The 24,151-nt window shown below is 38.2% G+C and overlaps 1 protein-coding gene across 1 annotated transcript; it reads left to right on the forward strand.

Moving 5' to 3' along the window:
- The first annotated feature begins 611 nt into the window (after positions 1-611).
- LOC104279192 (polypyrimidine tract-binding protein 3-like) lies at positions 612-21,147 on the forward strand. The gene is made up of 12 exons (XM_009876388.1): positions 612-746; positions 5,620-5,784; positions 6,691-6,801; positions 9,601-9,766; positions 12,659-12,730; positions 13,035-13,055; positions 13,392-13,513; positions 16,213-16,246; positions 16,863-16,955; positions 18,988-19,204; positions 20,294-20,371; positions 21,015-21,147. Exons 1-12 carry the CDS (start codon positions 612-614, stop codon positions 21,145-21,147), a joined length of 1,347 nt encoding a protein of 448 aa, XP_009874690.1.
- Positions 21,148-24,151: the final 3,004 nt, after the last annotated feature.

Genomic DNA, 24,151 nt, shown 5'->3' on the forward strand with positions numbered 1-24,151 from the left:
TCTCCATGTAGACATTGAGCCATTGACCACATCTGCCTGATTACATAATTAACATGCATGTTAGTTTTTTAATGTGAAATAAATTGCTTAGATTTTTTAAAAATCCTTTTAGATACGATGAGGTAGTTTAAATCATGAAGAAACACTGAAATCCTAAAAATAATAGGCATTCCTTCAAAAATTTTCTAGAACACTCAACTGGGTTAATATAATGCACAAACTCATAGATGTTTAGTGTCCTATTCCTAGATTTTTGATCAGTATGTGTATCTGCTACCTAGGTAATAGTGCTTGGATTCAAGAATCTAATAAATTCATTAGCAGTGTGGTATTTTTAGCAGCATTGTTTCCCATATGTCATACTCATTCCACCTCTTTTTTTAATGACTTATTGTACTTGCAATGTAAAACCTTTCAAGAAAAAACAAAGATCAAATCAAGTATCCCCATAAACATACACACACAAATGCATTTTAGTGCTGAGCAAATCAGTACTGTACTTCCACATGATCTTTTACTGTGGAATTGGGATCAAATTGTGCTTTGCTTTTTCTCGTGTACATAAATCAACACTGAAAACTACTGTGTATTGGTTGGAGGCACTTTTGGAAATGGCTTCTGAAGAAGCTGCTGCTAGTGTGATGAACTACTATGCTTCTGGTAGACCTTACCTCCACCATCAGCCTATTTATATTAAGTATTCCAATCACAAAGAACTCGAGACTGACAACTTACCTAATCAGGCTGTAAGTATAGCATTCCCAATTTAAGAAGATAGAATTGCATGAGTTGTGTATTGATCTTGACTAGGAGTCAATTTTCTTCATAGTAGCTTGTGATGCGTATATAGAGTCAAGGCCTTTTCTGCTTCTCACACTGCTCTGACAGTGTGACTGCACAAGAAGTTGGGAGGGGACACAGCTGGGACGGGTAACGCCAACTGAGCAAAGGGATGCCCCACACCATAGGATGTTGTGTTCAGCAATAAAAGCTAGGGGGAGAAGAAGGAATGTGGAGCGTTCAGAGTTATGGCGTTCTTCTTCCCAAGTAACTGTTACATGTGATGAAGCTCTGCTTTCTTGGAGATGGCTAAACACCTGCCTGCTGATGGAAGGTACTAAAGGAATTCTTTATTTTGCCTTGCTTGCACGTGCAACTTCTGCTTTATTTGCTTTACCTACTAAATTGTCTGTATCTCAGCCCATGAGTTTTGTCACTTACTCTTCAGGTTCTTTCCCTCAACCCTCTTCAGACAGGGACTTCTCAATATCTGTAAAATTACTGTGGAGGAGCTCGAGCTCAAGAATGGCTCATCCTGATGAGCAGGAAATTAAGTGAAGGTGGCGGGAGAACAGTTTGGATGAATGACTGGCTGAACTCACCCATAAAAAAGAGGCATAAGAAAAAATAGAATCATACCCAAGTGACCTAGGAGTAATATAGAGCATTATCTGAACATGCAGGGATGTGGTTAGGAGAGTAAAAGACCACATGGAGTTCACTCTGGTGAGGTGTGTGAACAGCAAGAATGGCTCCTTAAAGTGTGCCAGCAGCAAAAGGAAGATTTAGGGATTATGTGGGCCTGCTGCTGAGTGGACCAGAGGCCCTGATGACAAAGAACATGGAAAAGGCTTGTCTTTATTTGTTAAGGCTTGCCCTTGGGAAAACAAAGCAACTGAGAACAGTGGGAATGTCTTGATGAAGGAACTAGAGAAGAATCTCACTAAGGAACATTTAAAAAAACTGGATAAACAAAAGTCTGTGGCCCCAGTGAGGTGTGCTTGTGAGTGCTGCGGGACCTGGCTGATGTCATTGCAAGAACACTCTTAAAATCTTGGAAGGATCATGGCAATTGGAGGAGGTTCCTGTGGACTAGAAGAAAGCAAATCTCTCTTCTATCTTAAAGGAGGACAGGAATGAGGATCTAGGGAACCACTGGCTGATCATACTTGCCTCAGTCTCTGGGAAGGTAATGGAGCAAATAATCCTGGCAACCATGTCCAAACATTCTAAGGGCAAGAAGGTGCTTGGGAAAAGTCAGCATAGTTTTTTGAAAAGGAAGTAATGGCCTTCTACAGAGAGATGACTGGTGTGGCAGATGAGAGGAGAACAGTGAATGGTGTTTGTCTTGACTTTGGTAAGACTTTCAGCATGGTTTCCCATAACATCACAATAGACAAACTGATTAAATACAGTCTAGAGAGTAGACTGTGAAGGGATCTGAAAGGCTAAAATGGTTGTGACCAGTGGCATGAAGTCCAGTTAGAGGCCAGTCACTAGTGGAGTATCCTAGGGGTTGATACTATGTCCAGTAATTTTTAACATCTTCATTAATGTACTGCATGATGGGATGGGAAACATCCTCAGCAAGTTTGCTGACAACACATAACTAGAAGTAGTTGACATCGCAGATGGTTGTTCTGCCATTCAAAGAGGCCTTGAAAAGCTGAGGGGATGACAGGGGGAACCTTATTATATTCACTAAAGAGAAATGCTGACACCTGCACCTCAGGAGAAGTAACCACAGGTACTGTTGTACGCTGGGGCCAACCAGCTGGAAAAGCAGCTTGGCAGGACATGGGTTTCCTGGTGGACAGCACACATGCCCGTGCAGCAAAGAAAGCCAGCAGCCTCCTAGGCTGCAGAAGGCCAAGTGTTGCTGGCAGATTGCAGATGACCTTCCCTCAACTCAACACTCATGAGAAGCATCTGGAATACTTTGTCCAGTCCTGGGCTCCTCAGTACAGGATAGACATGGACATAGTGGAGCAAATGCAGCAGAAGGCCATGAAAATGGTTAAGGAACTGGAGCGTCTGTCATATAATGGGATCCAGAGAAAGCTGGAATTCTCCAGCCTGTAGAAGGCTTGGGGGTATCTTACCAACGTCTGCAAGTATGTGGTGAGGAAGAAGTAAAGAAGGTGGAGACAGACTCTTCTCAGTGGTGCCAATGACACAACAAGAGACAATGGACATAAATTAAAATACATGAAAATCCACTTAAACTTAAGAAAAAACTTCTTTACTGTGAGAGTGGTCAAACATTGGAATGTTTTTTTTCTGAGAGGTTGTGGAGTCTCCATCCTCTCATACATTAAACACCTGACTGGAAACAGGTGGGTTCAATATTGGCTTTGTATATATTTGCATATATTTCATTATTTTCATCTTTTACTTATTACTACTGTTTCTATAATTTTCTTTTAGGCTTTGGTTCAGAGTTAAGTGCCATAATGCTGCTTTACTTGCCAAACATGTTGTACTATTGTTTGCTCGGTTTTAGTGTTTATTTGCAGTTTGTCCTTTCTGGGTGCTGGGTGAAAGCTGCTGCTGTGCTGTGGTGTTCACTGCTGATCTATGCTGTGATAAATTCGGTAATAAGTATTAGGACTATTATTGTTTTAATAAAGCCGTTCCAATTTTCTTTGCCAATCTGTAAGCCTCTCTGACTTATTCCCTTTCCCTCCCACTTTGGAGAGGGATTACTGGAGAGCATCTGTCACTGGTTTAGTGGCTGGCCCAGCCCTAACCCTTGACAACTACTTAGAAATACTTGCTTACAATATGTTTTTAAAGGACTTTTGCCATTCCTAATTTTTAACAGCTTTCAATAGCTTCCTAAGATGAAGAAAATAAGTCTTCTCTGATAAATCTTTTCTCTGAATAGTTAGTCCTGGTGTTTCTTCCCGTTACTGTGTCCATAAAATACTAGCAGGAATACCACAAAAAAATACCACTTCAATTTTATATGTTTGTGTTTCGTAAAGTTAATTTCTAGTCCTAGGTCTGGTGATGTTTTCTGAAGAACACATAGAAGAGCAAACCCAGCTGATACGTTATGAACCACTTTCAGCCTAAAAAGCAGCTCTTCTGAAGCTTTTCACTTGATCAGATATGGATATTATTCTGAAGGGTTGTGTACCATACTTCAGTGAGACTTCTCTTCTTGGCACCATTCCAAGGCCTTGTGAAGCTAAGGAATAGCAAATCATCATGTTTAAGTTGTTCAGGTTTATTCTTAATAATGTTTTGAGAGGTTTTTTTTAGTGTTGAGTGTTTATTCTGCGAAGAAGCCTAGATCCAGTAAAATGGATATTTTCATTGATAAAGCATCAGTTTATATGTAACATCATGCCAAACACCAAAATTAAATCATTGTTTGTACTTTTGAAGTACTAATGATGGATTTCTTAAGAATATTAATTGAACATAGCAGATGACTAATTTAAAGCCTAGTCTCTAAACAAGGAAATACTTTTTGCAAATGTACAAACTATCAAATGTACAAACTATCATATTGTAGTTGAAATCCAGTTGGATTTTTGGACAGATAGATGAATTGCAATTGATATGCCATTTAGATAAATTGGTTATAAAATATTATGTGTGTATCATGATTTTGTTTTCTACAAGAATGTTGCAAATGAGGAAAAAAACCTGTTCATTTTTAATTCTTATTGACAAAAAAGTCACTGAAATCTTGCAGGCTTGTCAACTGGATAAAAGTTATTTGTCTCTTGCCTCATCCAAGACTGTTGGATTGGTTTGTGATCTGCAAAAATAAATAAGTAACAAGAGGGGTTTTTTTAAAGAGGGTTTTTTTTAAAGATGTGGTGTATGTAGAAGCATCAGGAAAACTATACTCATATTTGCAAGTAAGGCTCCTTGTATCTGTTTCTCAGTGTTTTCAACTCAATGCATGACATTTGCTTTCTCCTGAAATATATCTCTGTCTGGCTGTCTATCTATTTATTTGCACTTACGACTCTTACATTTGAGTTTTACTTAAATCTTAGAGACCCTAGGAAAGCAGCTGAACAGTAACTTGCTGTCCTAGCATCTAGGATCAAGCCTGAACTACAGATGATTTAGCAGGGTTACATGTTTCTGAAACGGGGTAACATCTGTGCTTTGTGCCATGCTTCGTCCATCTTCCAAGGAAAGAGCGTTACTGGTGTATGACATGACACTACCTTTGGAAAGTAACAGCTCTCCGTAGTGCTCTCAGAGGTAGTTTGAAAACCTTTTTGAGGAAAGCCCATCAAAAACAAGCATAGAGACTACCAGAGTCCCAGTGACGCACTCTGAGGAGTGAGATTTAAAGGTGTTTTCTGTGGTTAATAGCTTGGCTCAGGAAAAAAAAAAAATGCAGGGTGTGCACCCTTAAGCTTATCCACAGCAAAACTTGGTTTTCACCTTTGAAGAGAATGAAATCCTAATAAAGCAGAGGAAATTGGTTTTGGTACATTGACTCATTATTGGTCTATTACAATATTGTCATAATACTGATTTGCTGGAAAGTCTCTAGAATGACAAGAGCTTACTGAATCAAAGCATGATGTGTCTGTGTGGCATTACAAAACAATAACAGTTTAATAAAGTCACAACTCTGTGAAATTATGATGTGACTTCTTTTAGGGGAGGGGTAAGAGAAAGAACAGGTATGATTTACCTATGAAGGTGAGATTTCAATTGGTAATCAGTTAAAGAGAATATGCTTTTAAAAGTTGCATTTCAAATGCATTTTACATGTTTTTCTGTGTAAAATTACTTTATTTAGATATGAATAATTTGGATGTATATAAGTTAATTGGTGTCTCTGCTGTTTCTTGATTTCAGAGTGACCAAGCTGAGTTGCAAGCTCTGAATATTATGTCATCTGGAAGACAGGCTGTTAGACGTGTTCGTGTTCCCGAAACTGGGCTCCCTCCAGGTCAAGCTTGTGTTCTTCGGATCATTATTGACAATCTTACGTACCCTATCACTTTAGAAGCACTATATCAGGTAACGAGGATTGCTTAAAAAAATGTAATAAGTTAAACCTTCCAATGTTACTACTGTAAATCCACTAACTTTTTTTTTTTCTTCATAAAGTACCTGTGGATCCTTATTCAGTCAAATGAGGATGGTCACTTTAAAATGATTTGTTGCAATTTAGGGAGCTAGGCTTAAATTATTTCTGAAAAAAATCAAAGTAAACAGAGCTTCTGTACTCAGCTTTTCATGTTGTCTTTCATTTCTTTTAGTTTTTTGGTTTCTGTGGAAGCAGCAACAAACCTGGGGGGTTGTTTCTAATTTATGGCCACATGAAATATTGATTGTTATGAACTTGTAGATGAATATTTTAGTACTCTTTGTACCAAATAACTTATGTAGTTTGAATTGTGTTTTAGGATTTTATATTGGCTTTTATAATTTGTTGCAAGCAATGTAATACACAATACACAAATATTTTTGGTTGTTCATCAACTCTCAAAATGTCATTCCCTTTAACTGCCTCTGAAAGCTTGGAGTATTCGTGGGCTATAGCTGTGAAAACTGTTACTGTAACTTCTGCTAGGGACTATTGTTCATTCACTACTTAGCTTGTGTAAATACTGCAAGTCTTTCAGATTGTTTGTGCCTTTGGAGTAACCTGAGAACATACTTTTGTGGCTATGGCTACTTTAACAGTGCAACAGCAATTCCTGGATCTAATCTTGTGTGGGGTTTGTTTGTTTGGTTTGGTTTTTTTTACTAAGCAGGCAGTAGAAGAGGATATTCATGTTAATTTAATTTGATTGGTATTTGCTTCAGTGCAGCAGAACTCTATTTTCAGTCTCTGAACTTTATATGACGTGTTAAATGCAAGTTTTTAGTGTGCATGAATTATTCATTGTTTCTAAAACTCCATTTTTTTTTCCTTCTCAGATTTTTTCTAAATTTGGAGATGTTTTGAGGATTATCACCTTCTGTAGGAACAATTACTTCCAAGCTTTGATCCAGTATTCTGATCCAATGCATGCATATTATGCCAAAATGGTAAGTACAGTGTATTCAGCTAGAATTTTTTTGATGTTTTTGTTTGATTTTTGCCCCCTCCAGGTAAATGGGGAACATGGATAACTTGATTATTAGCTTTATGACTTCTCATTATTCTAACAGTCTTGTTGCAGCTGAATAATTTTGATATCTCTCATTAGTTAAGAGGATAGCATTCTATCATCAACTGCAGATGTAGGTGTATAGCATGCACCCCAAGACCTGTATGAGTCTACCAAAACAAAAATCAGAGCAATTGAGTGATGGCAACCGTAGTTGACCAAAAAGTCCTTTGCCTTTCAAACTAAATGGGATATTTTCTGTGAGGTTAAATACTAAGATTAGTGTAGTTAAATGCCCAAAGATTAGATAAATGTTAGATGTTTTACTTGTTTGCATTTCAGTGATAAATTTACAGTAACTAATGTTTTCACCTTAAGCTTCTTAATTTCAAGCAAGCTGTACCTTAAGTTTTAAAATGCTCCTTCTCATTAATGAAGAAAAGCTCACCTACTTTAAGTGTAATTTTCTGTGGTGTATTAACCTTGGCTGGCTTCAAGAAACCCATCAAGCTGCTCTCACTCCCCTTCCGCAGTTAGACAGGGTGGGGAAAGTGAGACAAAAAAGCTTGTGGCTTGAGGTAAGGACAGGGAAATTGCTCATCGATTACCATTGCAGGTAGAACAGACTTGACTTACGAAATACTGTTTTTACTTGGCAATAAATCAGAGTAGGATAGTAAGGAACAAAAAGAAAAGTAAAAACACCTTCCCCACACTGTTATTCCTTCTTCCTAGGCTCTACATCGCTCCCAACCCTTCTACCTCCTCCCCACCAGCAGTGCAGAGAGGCAGGGAATGGGCGTTATGGTCAGTCCGTAACGCTGTCTCTGATTCTGCTTCCTCTGCCCACTGTTCCCCTGCTCCAGAATGGGTCCTCCCCATGGGATACAATCCTTCACAAACTAATCCAGCCTGGGTCCTTCGCACAGGCTGCAGTGTGGATATCCACTCCTCTGTGTCCCTTGTGGGCTGCAGTGGGACAGCTTGCCTCACCATGGTCTTCTTCAGGGGAATCTCTGCTCCAGAACTTGGGCCACCTCCTCCTCCCCCTCCTTCTCTGACCTTTGTATCTGCAGGGTTTTTTCACATTTTTCTCACTCCTTATTCTCTCAGCTGCTGCACAGTGCTTTTTACCCTTTCTTAAGCATGTTATTACAGAGCTGCCACCAGTATTCTGATTGGCTATGCTTTGGGCAGCAGCAAATCTGTTTTAGAGCTGGCTAGATCTCACTCCATCCAGCATTAGGCAGACCATGTTCTCTTTCCACAGAGGGGTACCAGCCCCCCAACAATCGAAACCTTCCCATGTAAACCCAATACGTTTGGTTTTTTTCAAAACAGCTTTTAGAATTGGTTTCCTTATCATAGGAAATATTTTAATTTTTAGGATATATTGTTAATTTCCTCAGTGGGGAGTAGTTTAAAATTTCCTCAGTGGGGAGCAGTTTAATAATTAAATATTGAGAGCTGAGACCTCAAATATTTTTCCAGAAGAGAGAGCAGTGTTGCAAATCGTTAGGCTATAATTCTTGAACTGTGAAGTAAAAAAATAAAGACAGAAAATAAAATAATTCAAATTATGCCTGAGACACTTTGTGTTTCTCCTTAACCTATGTGTTCACCTCTATGTTAGTAAATAAATAAAATTAAGTTAAAAGTTCTCACAGAAAAATAGATTCTGCTAAGTATTAAATGGTATTTAGCATTCAGTTTTTTCAAAAAATTATTGAAACACTAGAGCGAATGGGGCTTTTACCTTACTTTTGCTATTGAGGTTGACTTCATCCTCAGCTTCAAAGTTAAAGGCCCAGAATATTTATGTATTGCTGCCTGCACTTCAGTAAGGTAATTCACTATGCATTTTAGAAATTAAGTATAAATTGGAAAATATTAAAGGTAGTTGGTTTTATAGCCTGTTTGTTAGCAATAGCATCTTTTCTTAAAGAAAAGCATTATTATTAAGTTACACCTTTTTAATGATTTCACAGCAGTTATAATTTCAGTCTAGATTATACTGAATACTTATAACAAACGAATATCTTTTCAATGTCTTTTCTTCTGTTCATCCATCTTGATTCTTCTGTGACTTGCATAGGAACAAAATACTACTTCAGTGATCTTTCTGAGCATATCTGCTCTTAAAAAGATGGATTTTATAAAATTGTTTAGGTTGGAAAAGACCCTTAAGATCATCAAGCCTAACCATTAACCTAGCAATGCCAGGTCCACCACTAAACCATGTCCCTAAGCATCCCTTAGGTACCTCCAGGGATGGTGGTTCCACCACTTTCCTGGGCAGCCTGTTCCAGTGCTTGATAACCCTTTCAGTGAAGAAGTTTCTCCTAATACCTAATCTAAACCTCCCCTGGCCCAACTGGAGGCCATTTCCTTTTGTCCTATTGCTTGTTTACCTGGGAGCAGAGACCAACTCCCACCTGGCTACAACCTCCTTTCAGGTAGGTGGAGAGAGCAGTAAGGTCTCCCCTAAGCCTTCTTTTCGTCAGACTGAACAACCCCAGTTCCCTCAGCTGCTCCTCACAAGACTTGTTCTCAAGCCCCTTCCCGAGCTTTTTGTAAGGGGACAGTTCCACACAATAAAACTCTCAAAATTAGTATCACTATTAGCATCTGTTATTGAGTATTGAGTGTGAGAAAAGTAAGACCAGAAGCACAGCTGGAATGACAAGTCATGCTTAGAGGTATGTTTTGTCAAAATGTGGGGTTTTTTTTCCTTCAGTGTCTGCATGGTCGAAGTGTCTACAGTGGGTGCTGCACTCTGTATGTCGACTTCTCCAAGTTGGTTAGTCTTAAGATAAGGTACAACAACAGCAAAAGTAGAGATTTTACTCGTAATGACCTTCCTTCTGGTGATGACATGGAGCCACTCATGGCTGCTGCCTCTGGTAAGAAACCTTCACTTTTAGTGTTAAATACACAATTAGATCATTATGCTTTTTATATTGCATTTATGCTCTGGCTTTGGATCAGGTTCATAGAAGCATACATTTTTCATCCATTTCTGTTGGTTAGGTCCAGTATAGTTTGTATGGATAGCAGAAGGTCCTACTCAAGATAAATCAATATCTGAAACTATGTTATAAGGAATACTTTGGGACAAATTAATATTTTTGTCAAAAAACTACATTTGTAAAATGCTGCAAAATTATATAATTGGTACAGTTAGTATAATAAATGTTGCATAACAGGACAGTCAATTGCAGTCATCCAAAATTGACCCTGGTTGCCTAAACTTGCTTGAAAATAAGTGGTTTAAGCATGTTAGCTCGTATTTGCTGATACTTTAGTGTAACTGTCTGGTGTAACAAAAAAGAAACAAAACTAAACACATAAGAAACTTAGAAATACTGCACTTATTTATGCATGTTTTATAGTCGCCCTCTAAAAGATAAAATTTGGGAATTTTTCCTGAAATTTTGGAAATCACGTCCATGGCATAGAGGAGACAATGTCTGCTTGAATCCACACTGGAAAAGTCTCTGTTGGCATAAATATCTTAGACATGCTCATTTAATCAACTTTGGTAGTAATGCAAGTCACCAAACAGATTAATTTTATCACCTGGCAGAAGTGCTCACAATGTAATTTGAGTGATTTTTAGCTATTTTTATTTCTTTCTAAAGACAATCATTAGCAATAACACACAGCTAACATCTGTCTTAGCTTTTGTTTAGGTATCTTAGTGCCATCAGTTAGGGTTGGAACAGTAGCAAGGATTAAGGAAGAATAACCTTTTTTCCTTTAGTTTTCTATGGTATCTAGGGCAAATATTGTGTTTGAGGGGTTTTTTGGTTGGTTTTTTTTTTTGGATGAACTGGCTGTGGTAGTTTAGAGTAAGAAGGTGAGTTGCACTCACTATTTTTTCTTTATTTTTTTCTTTTTTTTTTTTTGCTGGTCTTCTTAAAGGCTGGCCTTGGATCTTTATGTAATGTACAACCATCTTTATAACTTGTTTGAGGATTTCCCATACGACATCATGGAAACATGCTGTTATAGATCCGATATATGCTGTTTAGTTAGACTCACACAATTTGAAATGTCAATGAAAGAGGGAAGTACAATTAGAGTAATTACGGACAAACTTGCTTGTAGGGCAGAGAAAAAATTGTATGCATGCTTTTGGAGGATAGCACATGAACACCTCTCCACTTCCTTCCACCTCATTCTTTCAAGCTTGTCATGACCAGCAATCTTCCTTTCAGTCTGAACATTTGCTGTAAGAACAGGAGAGGTGCTGGTGTAAAGAAGAGTCTGATGTGTGTGTCAAATTTTGTTTCTAGTGTAGTCACAATGAAGCAGCTGCATAATTGGGTTTTTTTAGTTTTGGGTTGGTTTTGAGTTTTTAATAACTATAGACTGGGAGAGCCATGCTTCTAGCCTTTCTAGCCTGTGGTAGAATGCATGCATATGTTGCTCTAGGTTGTCACTTTCATGACATGAGGAAATGATGGGAGTCATGGCAGCATTTACTCTTCCTGTGTTCTTACTAGTGAACAGAGTTTTGATGGAGAATTATAAGATAAAGCAGGTGACTATCAGAATAATGCATATTTTTTTTCTCTAGACTTGAAGTTACCATAAAAACAAAACTGAACAGCTCTTGAAACTGTTTGGTCTTGGTTTTTTTTTTCTGGTGGAAAAGCTACTGCACTATAAACAAGTGGATCTTGTGAATGTTTGGCATTTAAAGAGTTCCCTCATTCTGTGACCATAAGAAGGGATACGTGAATTACCTTCCTTTGAAAGATAGCTGATCGCCCTGAAACAAATTATTTTACACATAAAAAAATGCAACAAAGAATTCCCAACCTTTCTGCATTAGCTCTGTCTGACAATTTCTACATGCCTGCTTTTGGTATCAGTGTGCAACATGCAGATCTTATTTTGCAGAATAAAAGTGCTTTATCTATTCATCAATGTTTCCATTTCCATTCTTAGATTGTGAATAAATGATTGATACCTATATTGGTGGGCTTGCAGGATGTATTTGCTGACTATACATGCTCTATTTAAAGAAATCTAGCGTGCTAATGGGAAAGAATCCACAGCTCAAGTTTGTATCTAACTACCTCTTAGAACACAAGTTTGTATGCTTCCTTAGGTAGCACTTAACTCCACATGATAATGTGAAAATCACTGAGCTATCTTCAGGGCTGGGACTCTCCATATATTGATATTCCAAATCTGTTTAATGCTTGTGATTGCCAGAAGAACTGTTAAAAACACCAATTATTTATGGAATAACATAAGATGGGAAAGCACATCTCCTTAAAAAGTAAAATATGTATCTCAATGGCTAGTAAAATTCAGAACCTCAGATTCATTGTAGTTGTTGGCATTATTTAGCACTTACTGGTTTTAGAAACATCTAGAAGTAGTTGTATCCCATCACTGAAAAATGTTTTTGAGTGTATTTACTTCCAGAAAATTTCTAGTATGCATTTCCATTGTGTGAATTAAAATTTTGCACGACAGGTGTATTAACTTTAATGGATAGTAATCTATGCTGTGCTTTCCTATTCAAAGTTGTCTGAAATACATTTTGCCCATTTTAGGGAGGGACGTTGAGGCTGATCAGAATATTTGCCTTCAACAGTGGCTGAAGATTGTCAAACATAAAATCTTGGATCTCAATGAGAGTCTTTAACCCAAATATTTTATAGAAGATATCACGGACTGAAGTCAGAATAGCAACACTGGAAGCTGATTCTCATTGCTAAAGTCCCTTTCTAAAAATTTTACCATCTGTTTTAATTACATGTGTCTGCTTTCTCTAGGCACCCAAAATGTCATCATCCCAGCATATGCAGGGGCTGCTGGTTTTTTGCCACCTATGGGCTTTTCTCAAGGTGTTGGTAAGTTTCTGTTTTCTAAAAATGTGTTTGCATTTGGGGCTAGTGTTCTATCTGAATACACCTGCGTTGAGAGCAAACTGTCTTCAAATGTAGCTTCAAATATGTCTTTTTGAATCATTCGGATTCTCATATTTTTCACTAAAATTACTTTCTGTGATAAAAAATGTATGTTGATGTAGCTTGTCATTTAGTAAGTAAAAAAATTAAATGCCATGATAAAGATTACCTGCAGGAGAAGGAACTAAACATCTGTTTTTCTAAGAATTGTAAGAATTCAGTGCATTCAAAGCTAAAGCAGGAAGTCTCCCCTCTCTTAGCTGTAAAATGAGAAATAGTCTTCTAGACTCAGTGATCTTTTCCTTTATAGCACAGGATAAACCTCAGTGCAAAATTATTTTTCTTCCTTCTTGGGCTACAATTTATGCCTCTCTTTGTATGGGTGTGTTGGTGTAGCTGAATATTTCATCTCTGGAGGTGAAGGTCTTTCTGCTGTATTGGTTAGATACTAGGAATAACTAAATTCCTTAAAAGCATGTTTTTAATTGAATTTTGATGGTTTTGCCAAATGCAACCTGCTTTTATCTTCTAAAATGTCTTTTTCACTTTGAGATGCCAAGTGATTCTTCTAACACCCTTCCGGGTCATTGGGTTTCAGCTGCTCCTGGAGCCTGTGGTTCTGTTGCAGTTATGTCTTCACCATACGGAGAAATGCATATTCCTGATGTTACTGATGCTCCAGGAAGTCCTGTTTTACTCGTCAGGAACCTCAACCCTGAAGTAAGTTTGATTGGTGGCACTGATGTATCAACTTGTACCAACTGCAAGAATCCTTGCAAACTGACATTAGCTGAAGAAATGAGAGGAAACTTCTATGCGGATAATATAAAAACTAGGGCAGTTCTGTTCTTATTTGAGATAGTTTGCAATATTGAGGAGGTAGCTAGTAATTAGAGAAAAGTCTGTGATTCTGTGATTCATATCTGACCATAGAATTGTATGCTGGAAGAGACTTAGAAGATCGAGTCCAGCCTATGTCCCAGCCCTGTCAACCTACTAAATGGTTCCCCCCAACACAACATCCACCCGTCTCTTACACACCTCCAGGGACAGTGACTCAACCACCTCCCTGGGCAGCCTGTTCCAATGGCTGACAACCCCTTCACTATAGAAATATAACCCTTTCAGTGAGAAATATTTTAAGAGGTAGACAGCATATATTATGACTAAACTTACGGGTATCTCTGTTAATATGACTCGTCTATGTGCCTTCATTAGAGAAGCCAAAGATTTTTTATTTGTTGCAAAACTAGAGGAGTTAGAGAAACAGGAGGCACCTTTCAGAATATTCATGGGATCTTTCTATTTTTGTAACTTTTCCCAGCCTGGAGAGGAAGAACACAGGTTCACTTTGCTATTGATATTACTGCAGATCCACTTCTAAAAGTTAGTAAAGACACATGTCCACTTTCCATAGTACCACTCAGATTTTTTTCCTATGTTAGCAGTAAAATTGCCAAGTGCAACATGGATAGTTATTTTTACAGTGGAAATTGGATAGACTGCTCTGTAAGTTTACTCCTGTTACTCAAATACTACACGTTGATTTGTGCTTAATTAACGGCAATCAATATTTCTTAAAAAAATAAAAATTAAGCTTAACCAAAGCCATGGCTTAAACCACAATTCTACCTGACTGTTGATAAGCAGTTCTACGGCAGCAATGTAAAATTCCCGTTTGTTTCACACACTCTTAGATTCACTTAACTACAAAACTGATAAAATTGGGAGTTATTGGCAAAATGGAAGTTGAATGTAATATGAAGATATTACTGAGGTTTAAAAATATGTTTGAGCAGTTTCTTTAATTGCTGTGTTTTGCTGGCTTTGTACTAATAGCTGAATTCTACAGTAAGCATCAAAAGAAACAGCTGCAGATTAGGACTATCAGACAGGTCAATTTTTCCTTGGTTTGTCAATATATCTCATCAGGTAATTTCTGATGATTGCTGTTGATGTGCTTTCTGTAGCTGATTACTCAAGATGATTCTCTGAGTCTCAAAAGCGTGTGTTTTTTAAAAGTGAACATGTATGAAGCATAGGTCAAAGCTATTTTTAGGACATTGCTGCTTTACTTAATAGTGATCACACCTGAGAAGTCACGTAGAACTTTATGTTGCAATGCATGATACAACAGAAATGCACTAAATAATGCTTAAATTCTTAAAAGGTGAAAAATAAGAACATATGACATTAATTGTTGGAAATATAAAGTCTTATAAATACATTTCTTGGCAACCATGTAACACTTTGTTTTTCAGAAGTGGTTGTCACTTCTGCATATAGAAAATCTGGTTGACCTTACTTCACTTTATATTTCTCCCCTGTTGTGGGGTTTCAGTGTGTGTTTGAACATTCCCTAAAATGACTTTAAATTAGCTGGTTTTGTTTTTCGGAAAACCTTTTTTAGTAGAAATATTGCAGTATCATTTGGTTAAGTAATCTTTTTAAAATAAACTCTGTGCTAAATTAAAATACTTGGGCCAGGAGGATAAACTCCAGAAGCATTTAAATTTTACATTTATAGTAATCGTCCCTTATTTCTAATTGCTGATGATAAAATGGTATGGGCTTACACTTAGACTGCAGTATCTTCTAGCTTTAAATATTTTGGGTATGCTTGGTACACATTTCAAATGTAGCGAGTTGAGAAGGAATAGAGCTAGAGAGTGTAAGTAGTGCTTCTGATACCCAGGTATTTTTAGTACTTATTACTGTCAAAGCATTTGCCTCATTTGAATAAAATTTAGCTGCATTAGGGTGTAAATCATCTTCTTTGGTGCTTAGGGAGCTTGGAACACAAGTATTTAATTAAAAATCAACAGAGAAAAATTATTTCTTTCAATATCTAGCTTTCTGTTCACAGTTTCTAACTGAATGAAATTTAAATACCACATATTAAGTTAAATGGTATGTGTATCACTTTAGCATGTCATGGTCAGGTACAGAGATGAGGATAAAACTGAAGGCAAAGCCAATACATTTTGAAGCAACTGTTTTTAGTTTTGTAGATGTCTGCTGTTTAAAAAATGCAAAGGAGTTCCTGAACGCTCTTTTCTGTTATTAGTTTAGCAAATTTATTTCATTTTCCAGGGAATGAAGTGATAGCTTGGAAAGAATAAGTTCAAATAATTAAGCTGCTTAAAATATTAGTAACTTTTGGGGCATTATAGACTGAGTCTTGAGTGATGAAAATGCATGAGCTGAAGCATTAGCATGTTTGAATATTTTATTTGTGCATAGCAAATATATATTAACAAGAATACTATACACTGTTGTTATTGCAGGGAATGGCTTCTGGAGAGAGGCTTATGTATTAATGTGCAGTATCTCTTGCACTCTTTTTTTACCATGCACTTATGGAATAGATTTATTTGCTTGACTTCAAAAATAATATACTCATTTTATCATTTAAACAGGCCATCACGCCACAAAGACTCTTCAACCTCTTTGGTAAGATATGTTAATTGCATCTTGAGAAACTACAGGGCTAACATTCTTTTTATTTATCTGACACATGCTGTTTAATGCAAGCTCCATTGTTCCATCGTTGTCCAGAAAATGCAAAAGAGAATGTCCTGGTTTTCAAAGGTCAATAATTTGAATCAGTAGTTGCAAGCGACAGCTCCCCAAAAAGGCAAAATAGTTACAGTGTTGGAATTTCACTGTGTAGTCCAATTTGTTTATGGCAAATAATGAGAAAGCAAAGTAGGATGAAAAAATAGACTGCATCAGAAGAAATGAAATACCGAATTGGCATGTGTGTTAGTTGCAGAGGACAATGTTGTCAGAGTAATATTTTAATATGCCTCTGTTATGTGGACTTTAACACCATTGCACTAGTAGCAGAACTTAAACATGCAGTTTTATGACTAAGATTCTGGACTTTTTCCCACATTTCTGAAACAATACAAAAACTTTAAACCTTTCCCTCATACTAATATTCTAGCCAACCTGTTTAATAAGGTGGTTGTTCTTTGTAACACTGACATTAGTCAAAAGAAACAGACTTGCCCTTTTACTGTTTGTAGTAATGCTCTGGACAAATTTTCTTTCTGGATTTCTGCAGGTATGTATGGCGATGTGCATCGTGTAAAGATCATGTTTAGGAAGAAAGGAACTGCTTTGGTTCAGATGGCAGATGCAACCCAGGCTCGCTTAGGTACTTATTTTTAAGGCACAGTTATGCTTCAAACTAGCAGGAGTGTGATATGGATGAAGAATATGCCATCTGTCAGTGACAAGCATAAACAAATTAAATCCATCATTGTGATGCCTTAGTACATACCAACTTTTGCTTGTGTATGTTGATAATGATCTGTCTTCTTTTAAGTAAAAAAATTTATTTTCCTATAGTGGTTTTAAAAAAAGAATCCTGTAAATCACAGTCTGGTTTGGAAGTAAAACATCACACAGTTTTCCTGTAGTTTATCTTAACAATACTCTATACAAATTTGTATACAAATTGCATATAAATGGCAGTCAGGTGAGGTCCATGGGGACTGGACAAAGGGAAACATTACACCCATCTTGAAAAAGGGTAGAAAGGAGGACCTCAGGAACTGCCAACCTGTCAGCCTCACCCCTGTGTCTGGGAAGATCATGGAACAGATCCTCCTAGAGGCTCTGCTAAGGCCTGTGAAGGACAGGGAGGTGATTCAAGACAGCCAGCATGGCTTCACCAAGGGCAACTCCTGCCTGACCAACCTTGTGGCCTTCAGCAGTGGAGTGACTATGTCAGTGCACAACGGAGAAACGGATGTCATCTATCTGGACTTCTGCAAGGCCTTTCATATGCCCCCCCCCCCCACCATCCTTCTACATCCTAAGTTGGAGACATACAGATTTGATGGGTGGACTGTTCAGTGGATAAGGCATTGGATGGGTGGTTGCATCCAGAGAGTGGGGGTCAATGGCTCAATGTCCAAATGGAGATGGGTCACAAGTGGTTGCCCTCAGGGGCCCATGCTGGAATCAGTGCTGCTTACTATTTTTATCCATGCTATAGCCAGTGGTGTTGAGTGCACCCTCAAGAATTTTGCAGATGACACCAAGCTGAGTGCTGTGGTTGATATTCCAGAGGGATAGGATGCCTTCCAGAGAGACCTGGACAAGCTGAAAAAGTGGGCCCATGCGAACCTGATGAGGTTCAACAAGGCCAAGTGCAAGGTCCTGCACCTGGGTCAGAGCAATCCTCATTATCAATCCCAGCTGGGGGATGATGTGCTAGAGAGCAGCCCTGCAGAGAGGGACTTGGGGGTGTTGGTGGACAAAAAGCTGGATATAAGCTAGCAATGTGCACTCATAGCCCAGAAAGCCAGCTCTATCTTGGACTGCCTCAAAAGAGGTGTGGCCAGCAGGTCAAGGGAGGTGATTCTGCCCTCTGCTGTGCTCTGATGAGACCTCACCTGCAGTACTGTCTTCAGCAGTGGAGTGCTCAGCATAGGAAAGACATGGATGTGTTGGCTTGAGCCCAGAGGAGCACTGTGAAGATAAGAGGACAGGAATGCTTCTGTGAAGAAAGGCTGAGAGTGTTGGGATTTTTGCTCAGCTTGGAGAAAAGAAAGGGAGACCTTATAGCCACCTTCCAGAACCTGACAGGGACTGCAGGAAAGCTGGGCAGGGACTGTTCACAAGGACGTGTAATGACAGGATGAGGGGCAATGATTTTAAACACAGGGGTAGATTTAGATTAGGTATCAGGAAGAAGTTTGTTACTATGAGGATGGTGAGACAGTGGCACAGGTTGCCTAGAGAGGTGGTGAAGGCTCCATCCCTGGAGACATTCAAGGTCAGGCTTGATGGGGCTCTGAGCAACTTGATCTAGTTAAAGACATCCCTTCTTGCTGCAGGAGGGTTGGACTAGATCACCTTTGGAGGTCCCTTCCAACTCAACACATTCTATGATTCTATGAAATTTCCTGTAGTTTATCCTATAGCTAGTTATTGAAGAATAAACACTGCTTGTTATTAAACTGCTGTTTGGCATTTTTGTTTTATTTAAACTGGAGGTTGTAATACATCATTATACTTGTTTTAAATACAGTATTATGACCACTTGGTAGACATGGCAGTTGTAGTTTAAATTTAGAAAGTGAAATCTGACAGGAAATTGAGACAGTATTAGTATACAAAGAATCTTTTTTTTCTTCCCCTCGCCTCATTCCTGTTCAAATTATGTTTTCACTTGCTAGCTGTGAGCTACCTGAATCGACAGAGGGTTTATGGAAGAGTTCTCCGTGCTGCTATTTCAAAATACCAGGTGGTTCAACTTCCTCGTGAAGGGCAAGAGGATTCAAATCTGACAAAGGACTATACCAACAGCACTTTACATCGCTTTAAGAAGCTGGGCACTAGGAACATCAAAAATATCTTTCCTCCGTCTGCTGTTCTGCAACTGTCCAACATCCCGTGAGTATCTGCATGTGCGACCTTCCTGGAAAGATGTTTTTAGATTATGTTCCTAAACATAACTTAAATTTCCTTGGCCTTTTGTGGTTTACTGAGCATTTGTGTCATTCTGCTGTGTAATTAACAATTAGTGAATCCTTCAACTATCACTTCTTTATTGTTAGCAAAGATGACTACAGATTGAATGGTCTTCTTTACAAGTTTTAATATGGCTCACATTTTCTTGAGAATATGCTTTTGTTTTTCACATAGTAAGTCCTGTGTTACGAATTTTTGCAAAGATTAAAGAAGGGGGGTACTAGAGTTCCATTACATGAGATTCATCACTAGCATTGTTATTTAATGTAGATACACTATTTAATCATTCTAATTTTTTAAAGAGTAGTTTCTACAGAATTCAGACGTCTTATAAAGAGAGGAGGCTGGATTTTTCCTAAAAAAAAAGTATTAATAAGTGTGTTCTTTAAAACTGAAACAAACTTTCCTGTTTAGAATGTTGTCAACAACATATGGAGTAACAGCCAAACATAAGTTTTTACAGGCTTTTGTTTGGCAGCTATGCAGGGAAAGCAATGGAATTTTGTCCAAACAAGAAAAAAAAGACATTTGGAAAATGGCTTTCCAAGTAAAATAGAAAACTTTCAGAATTGAAAACATGTGAAGCAACTCCCAGTAATTACAAGATGAAAGGTATCTTGCCTGCCCATGACAGGGAGGTTGGATTAAATGATCTCTAAGGTCCCTTCCAGTTTAGGCCATTCTATGATTCTGTGCTTCTAAAGGTATCGGTTAAGATCTTAAGTGATTTTTGTGCAATCTGAATTTAACTCAGTGAGGAGTGGGGGAGGATGAAAAGGAGCAGAGTGTATCTGAAATGTTTTTGTAGCACAGTGAGGTGCTAAATCTTAGTGTCAAAAGCCAAGATGTTTGGGCTAAAGTGTTGATGTGGCTTGAGTTGGTGGACATGGTTTTTGCTGTTCAGATTTAATTTAGAAACCAGAATTGAGATTTTTACAGTATTAGAGAACTCTTACACAAGTTGAAGGGTTTTGTTTTGGTCTTGTATGTTTGTGTTTTTTTTCTAAATAGGCCTTCTGTTACTGTTGATCATCTGAAGAACCTTTTAACAAATATGAAACTAACTGTGAAAGCTTTCCGATTTTTCCCGTAAGTTCTCCTGCAAAAATGCTGAGCAAGCTTCATCCTGGAAGATGGCTATACATGTGCATATCTCTTTAGGCAAAAGCTGTACAGCTATAACAATTTTTATGATAATTCTAATTAAAAATTTTAGATCGGATATTCAGCCTTTTGATAATTTTCACATGTGTTCAAAGTAAGATACATTTAAGGACAGTAAATACGCTCTTCTTTAGAAAAGAGTATTTAGAAGATTCTTTAGAAAGAAATACAAGCTGTGTGTATATATAGAGAGAGGTAAAAGATGACAGTGAATCTGCTCTAACATTCATTAATGTTGCTTGGCAGCAATATATTAGAATGATCATACCTGCTAGAATAATCCCACGTAGATGGACAATACAAGTGTTTCTAAGAGGTCTTCAAGCTGTATTTTGACCCTGTTTTTTGAAGTGCAGTGTAATCAAAGAATGGCATGGCTGTAAGCCATTGATCTGCAACATTTGTACAGTTTATCTCCTCATTTTAGCAGGTAGATAACTAGTTCAGACTATTTTGCTGTACAAGTTTAGTGTGTGTGATGTGGCTGAAAAAATACTTCTGTCGTTTTCTGTTGGCTAGTGCAATGAAAATTTTGTTAGGCTTAATAATGGTTTTTATTGTACTGCAGGAATGATTCCACAATGATTCTTACCCAGCTGGGCTCTGTGGAAGAAGGAGTTCACGCCCTTATTGAGCTTCACAATTATGACCTTGGAGAAAACCATCACCTCCGAGTTTCCTTCTCAAAGCCTATAATCTGACTTTTCTGTGAACTCTCCTTTAAGATTGCATCACAGGTTTAGTAAAATCTTCAAATAGAGACTGAAACAGCTATGACCAGTTCTGTACTTTAAAAGAAAAAGCTTATTCATACACAAATAATTTAAGTGATAATATTTTCTGATTTTACCTGCCAATTAGTGATCAAAGTTTAATATTCACCCATAGAAACATTCTTCCATGAAATTGCTGTAGCAACAATATCATCAAATTTTCTACTTAAAATTGTATTACGAGAACATCTTTTTACCTTTTGTTTGAAATCAGCCTTACAATACATTTTAGAGTGCTTTTACAATATTCCAAACAAAAAGTATTTCTAAGAAAATGGTAAATATACTCGGTACAGATTAAACACTAATTTGAGTGTGATACGGTGCTTGGGTTTTTTGAAGAAGAGGGAGCGTTGACTCCAAGTGTCTACTATTTAGGTTACCAAGGTGTGCGTTTATACTTTGGCAATGCTTTACAACCATTTATTTTAAAACCAAAAACTCTATGCTGTTCATACAAGTTAACTTATTAGGGAAAAGGAAATGCCTTCTTTCTGTAGAATAAAAGATATTTGACAAGTTTCTTCAAGATGCGGTACCAGAGACTTTACTTGACTTAACCGTGGACAAGAACATAGTCCTAATTTCAGAGAATTTTTTTAAATTTTGAAAGAATAAAATGCTTGCCATCTCATGGAAAATATTCAGGTCTGTTAGTTATTTTTGTTAAGGCCATCTTCAGGGGCAGAAAAATTAAACCTCAAGAGTCTTTTGTACCACTACTTTCTAATACTTATATTACTATATATTAATTTCTTATTATGTGCCTTACTATGTGCTTGTGATGCAATAGCTTAGAACTTTGTATGAAGTATCTTGAAAAATACATTGTGTCTCTTTGGAAACTTTCCTCTTGGTCTTTTTGAACATTTTTTTTTCCTTGATACTTCAAAATACATTCTTTTCATTAATCAATACTCTGAAATCTGGCTTCTTATGCTTTGGTATTAAGATTGGATAGAGGTGGGAATGAGGTTTTAACTCAGTGTATAATTGTGTAGGCATTCTTTGAATTCACCTGGTTGCAGTTCTCTGATTACCAGTACTTGGCTGAAAAAAAAAAATCCATACACAGAAAAATGCACTTAATCGTGCCTTCCCCAACCCCCCCCCCCCCCAAACTGGAGTAAATTTGCTGTTTGTAGAATTAATGTAATTTTTTGAGACATTGGCTCCATCAGAATACTCTCTTTTGAGTTCCTGCATTCTTCTCTGAGTATTAGCCTTCAAGTAGTAAAGAGCTATCATTCTTTTCTTTTTAAGTATGAAAAAATGTTTAATACTAAATGTCTATTTCTCCTTGGAGAATGAACTGAGATGCAGTTAGTTTTGACGTTGAAAGTACGTATGAATTTCAGTAACTTCTGATTGTGTTTTAAAAGTTAATTTTAAGAGATTTTTCTCTCTAGTATTTACTTAATAGATAGCTTTTAGTTACGTATCAAACAGCATTTATTTACTTCTAACTACTGAAGAATTTGTTTCTGCTGTAATGTTTTGTCACTCATCCATTTTGGCTGGAGCACCACATTTAAAAAATAACACATTTATGATTTTTAGCAATGATGAGTTGACAAGTGGATTGAGAGCAGTCCTGTGGAGAAGCATGTGGGGGTGTTGGTGGAAGAAAAACTGAATAGGAGCCCCCAGTGTGTGCTCACAGCCCTGAAAGCCAGTTGCATCCTGGGCTGCAGAGCAGAAGTGTGGCCAGCAGGTCGAGGGAGGAAATTTCGCACCTCCACTCTGCTCTGATGAGACCGCCAACTGCAGCACTGCATTCAGCTCTGGGGCCTCAGATATATGAAGGGCATGGACCTATTGAAGTGAGTCCAGAGAGGAGGATCATGAAGATGATCAGAGGGTTGGAACACCTCCCCCGTGAGGACAGGCTGAGAGAGTTGGGGTTATTCAGCCTGGAGAAGCAAAGGCTCGGTGGAGACCTTACAGCAGCCTTCCAACACCTGAAGAGGGCCTACAGGAAAGATGGGAAGGGGCTCTTGGTCAGGGAGTGTAGTGATAGGACAAGGGGTAACAGTTTGAAACTGAAAGAGGGTAGATTTAAACTAAACAGTAGGAAGAATTTCTTTACTGAAAGGGTGGTAAGACACTGGAACAGGTTGCCTAGAGAAGTGGTGGAAGCCCCTGCCCTTTTCACAGAATCACAGAATGTGAGGGGTTGGAAGGGACCTCAAAAGATCATCTAGTCCAGCCTCCCTGCCAGAGCAGGATCACCCAGAGTTGATCACATAGGAACACGTCCAGGCAGGTTTTGAATGTCTCCAGAGAAGGAGACTCTACAACCTCCCTGGGCAGCCTGTGCCAGGGCTCTGTCACCCTCACAGGGAAATAGGAGGTTCCACAAAAATATTAGAAAAAACTATGTTCCAGCTTGTACCCATTACCCCTTGTCCTGTATTTGGATGCCGCTGAAAAGAGCCTGGCTCCGTCCTCCTGACACTCACCCTTGATGTATTTATAAACATTTATGAAGTCACCCCTCAGCCTCCTCTTCTCCAAGCTAGAGAGAACCAGCTCCTTCAGCTTTTCCTGATAAGGGAGATGTTCCGCTCCCTTCATTATCATCTCTGTGGCTCTGCGCTGGACTCTCTCAAGCAGTTCTCTGTCTCTCTTGAGCTGAGGGGCCCAGAACTGGACACAAAATGCTGAAGGCCAAGCTGGATGGGGCTTTGAGCAACCCAGTCTAGTGGGAGGTGCTCCCACCCATGGTGGGGGGTTTGGAACTCAATGATCTTTGAGGGCACTTCCTGCTCTTATACCCTTCCCTTCCCCCTATCATGGAATCATAGACCATTTTTGGCTGGAAGAATCCTTCAAAATCATTGAGTCCAACCTTTGTCCTAGCCCTATCAACACCACTAAACCATGTCCCTCAGCACAACATCCACCCGTCTCTTAAACACCTCCAGGGATG

Source organism: Apaloderma vittatum, unplaced genomic scaffold, assembly GCF_000703405.1.
Source record: "Apaloderma vittatum isolate BGI_N311 unplaced genomic scaffold, ASM70340v1 scaffold14279, whole genome shotgun sequence".
Taxonomy (NCBI): Eukaryota; Metazoa; Chordata; class Aves; order Trogoniformes; family Trogonidae; genus Apaloderma; species Apaloderma vittatum.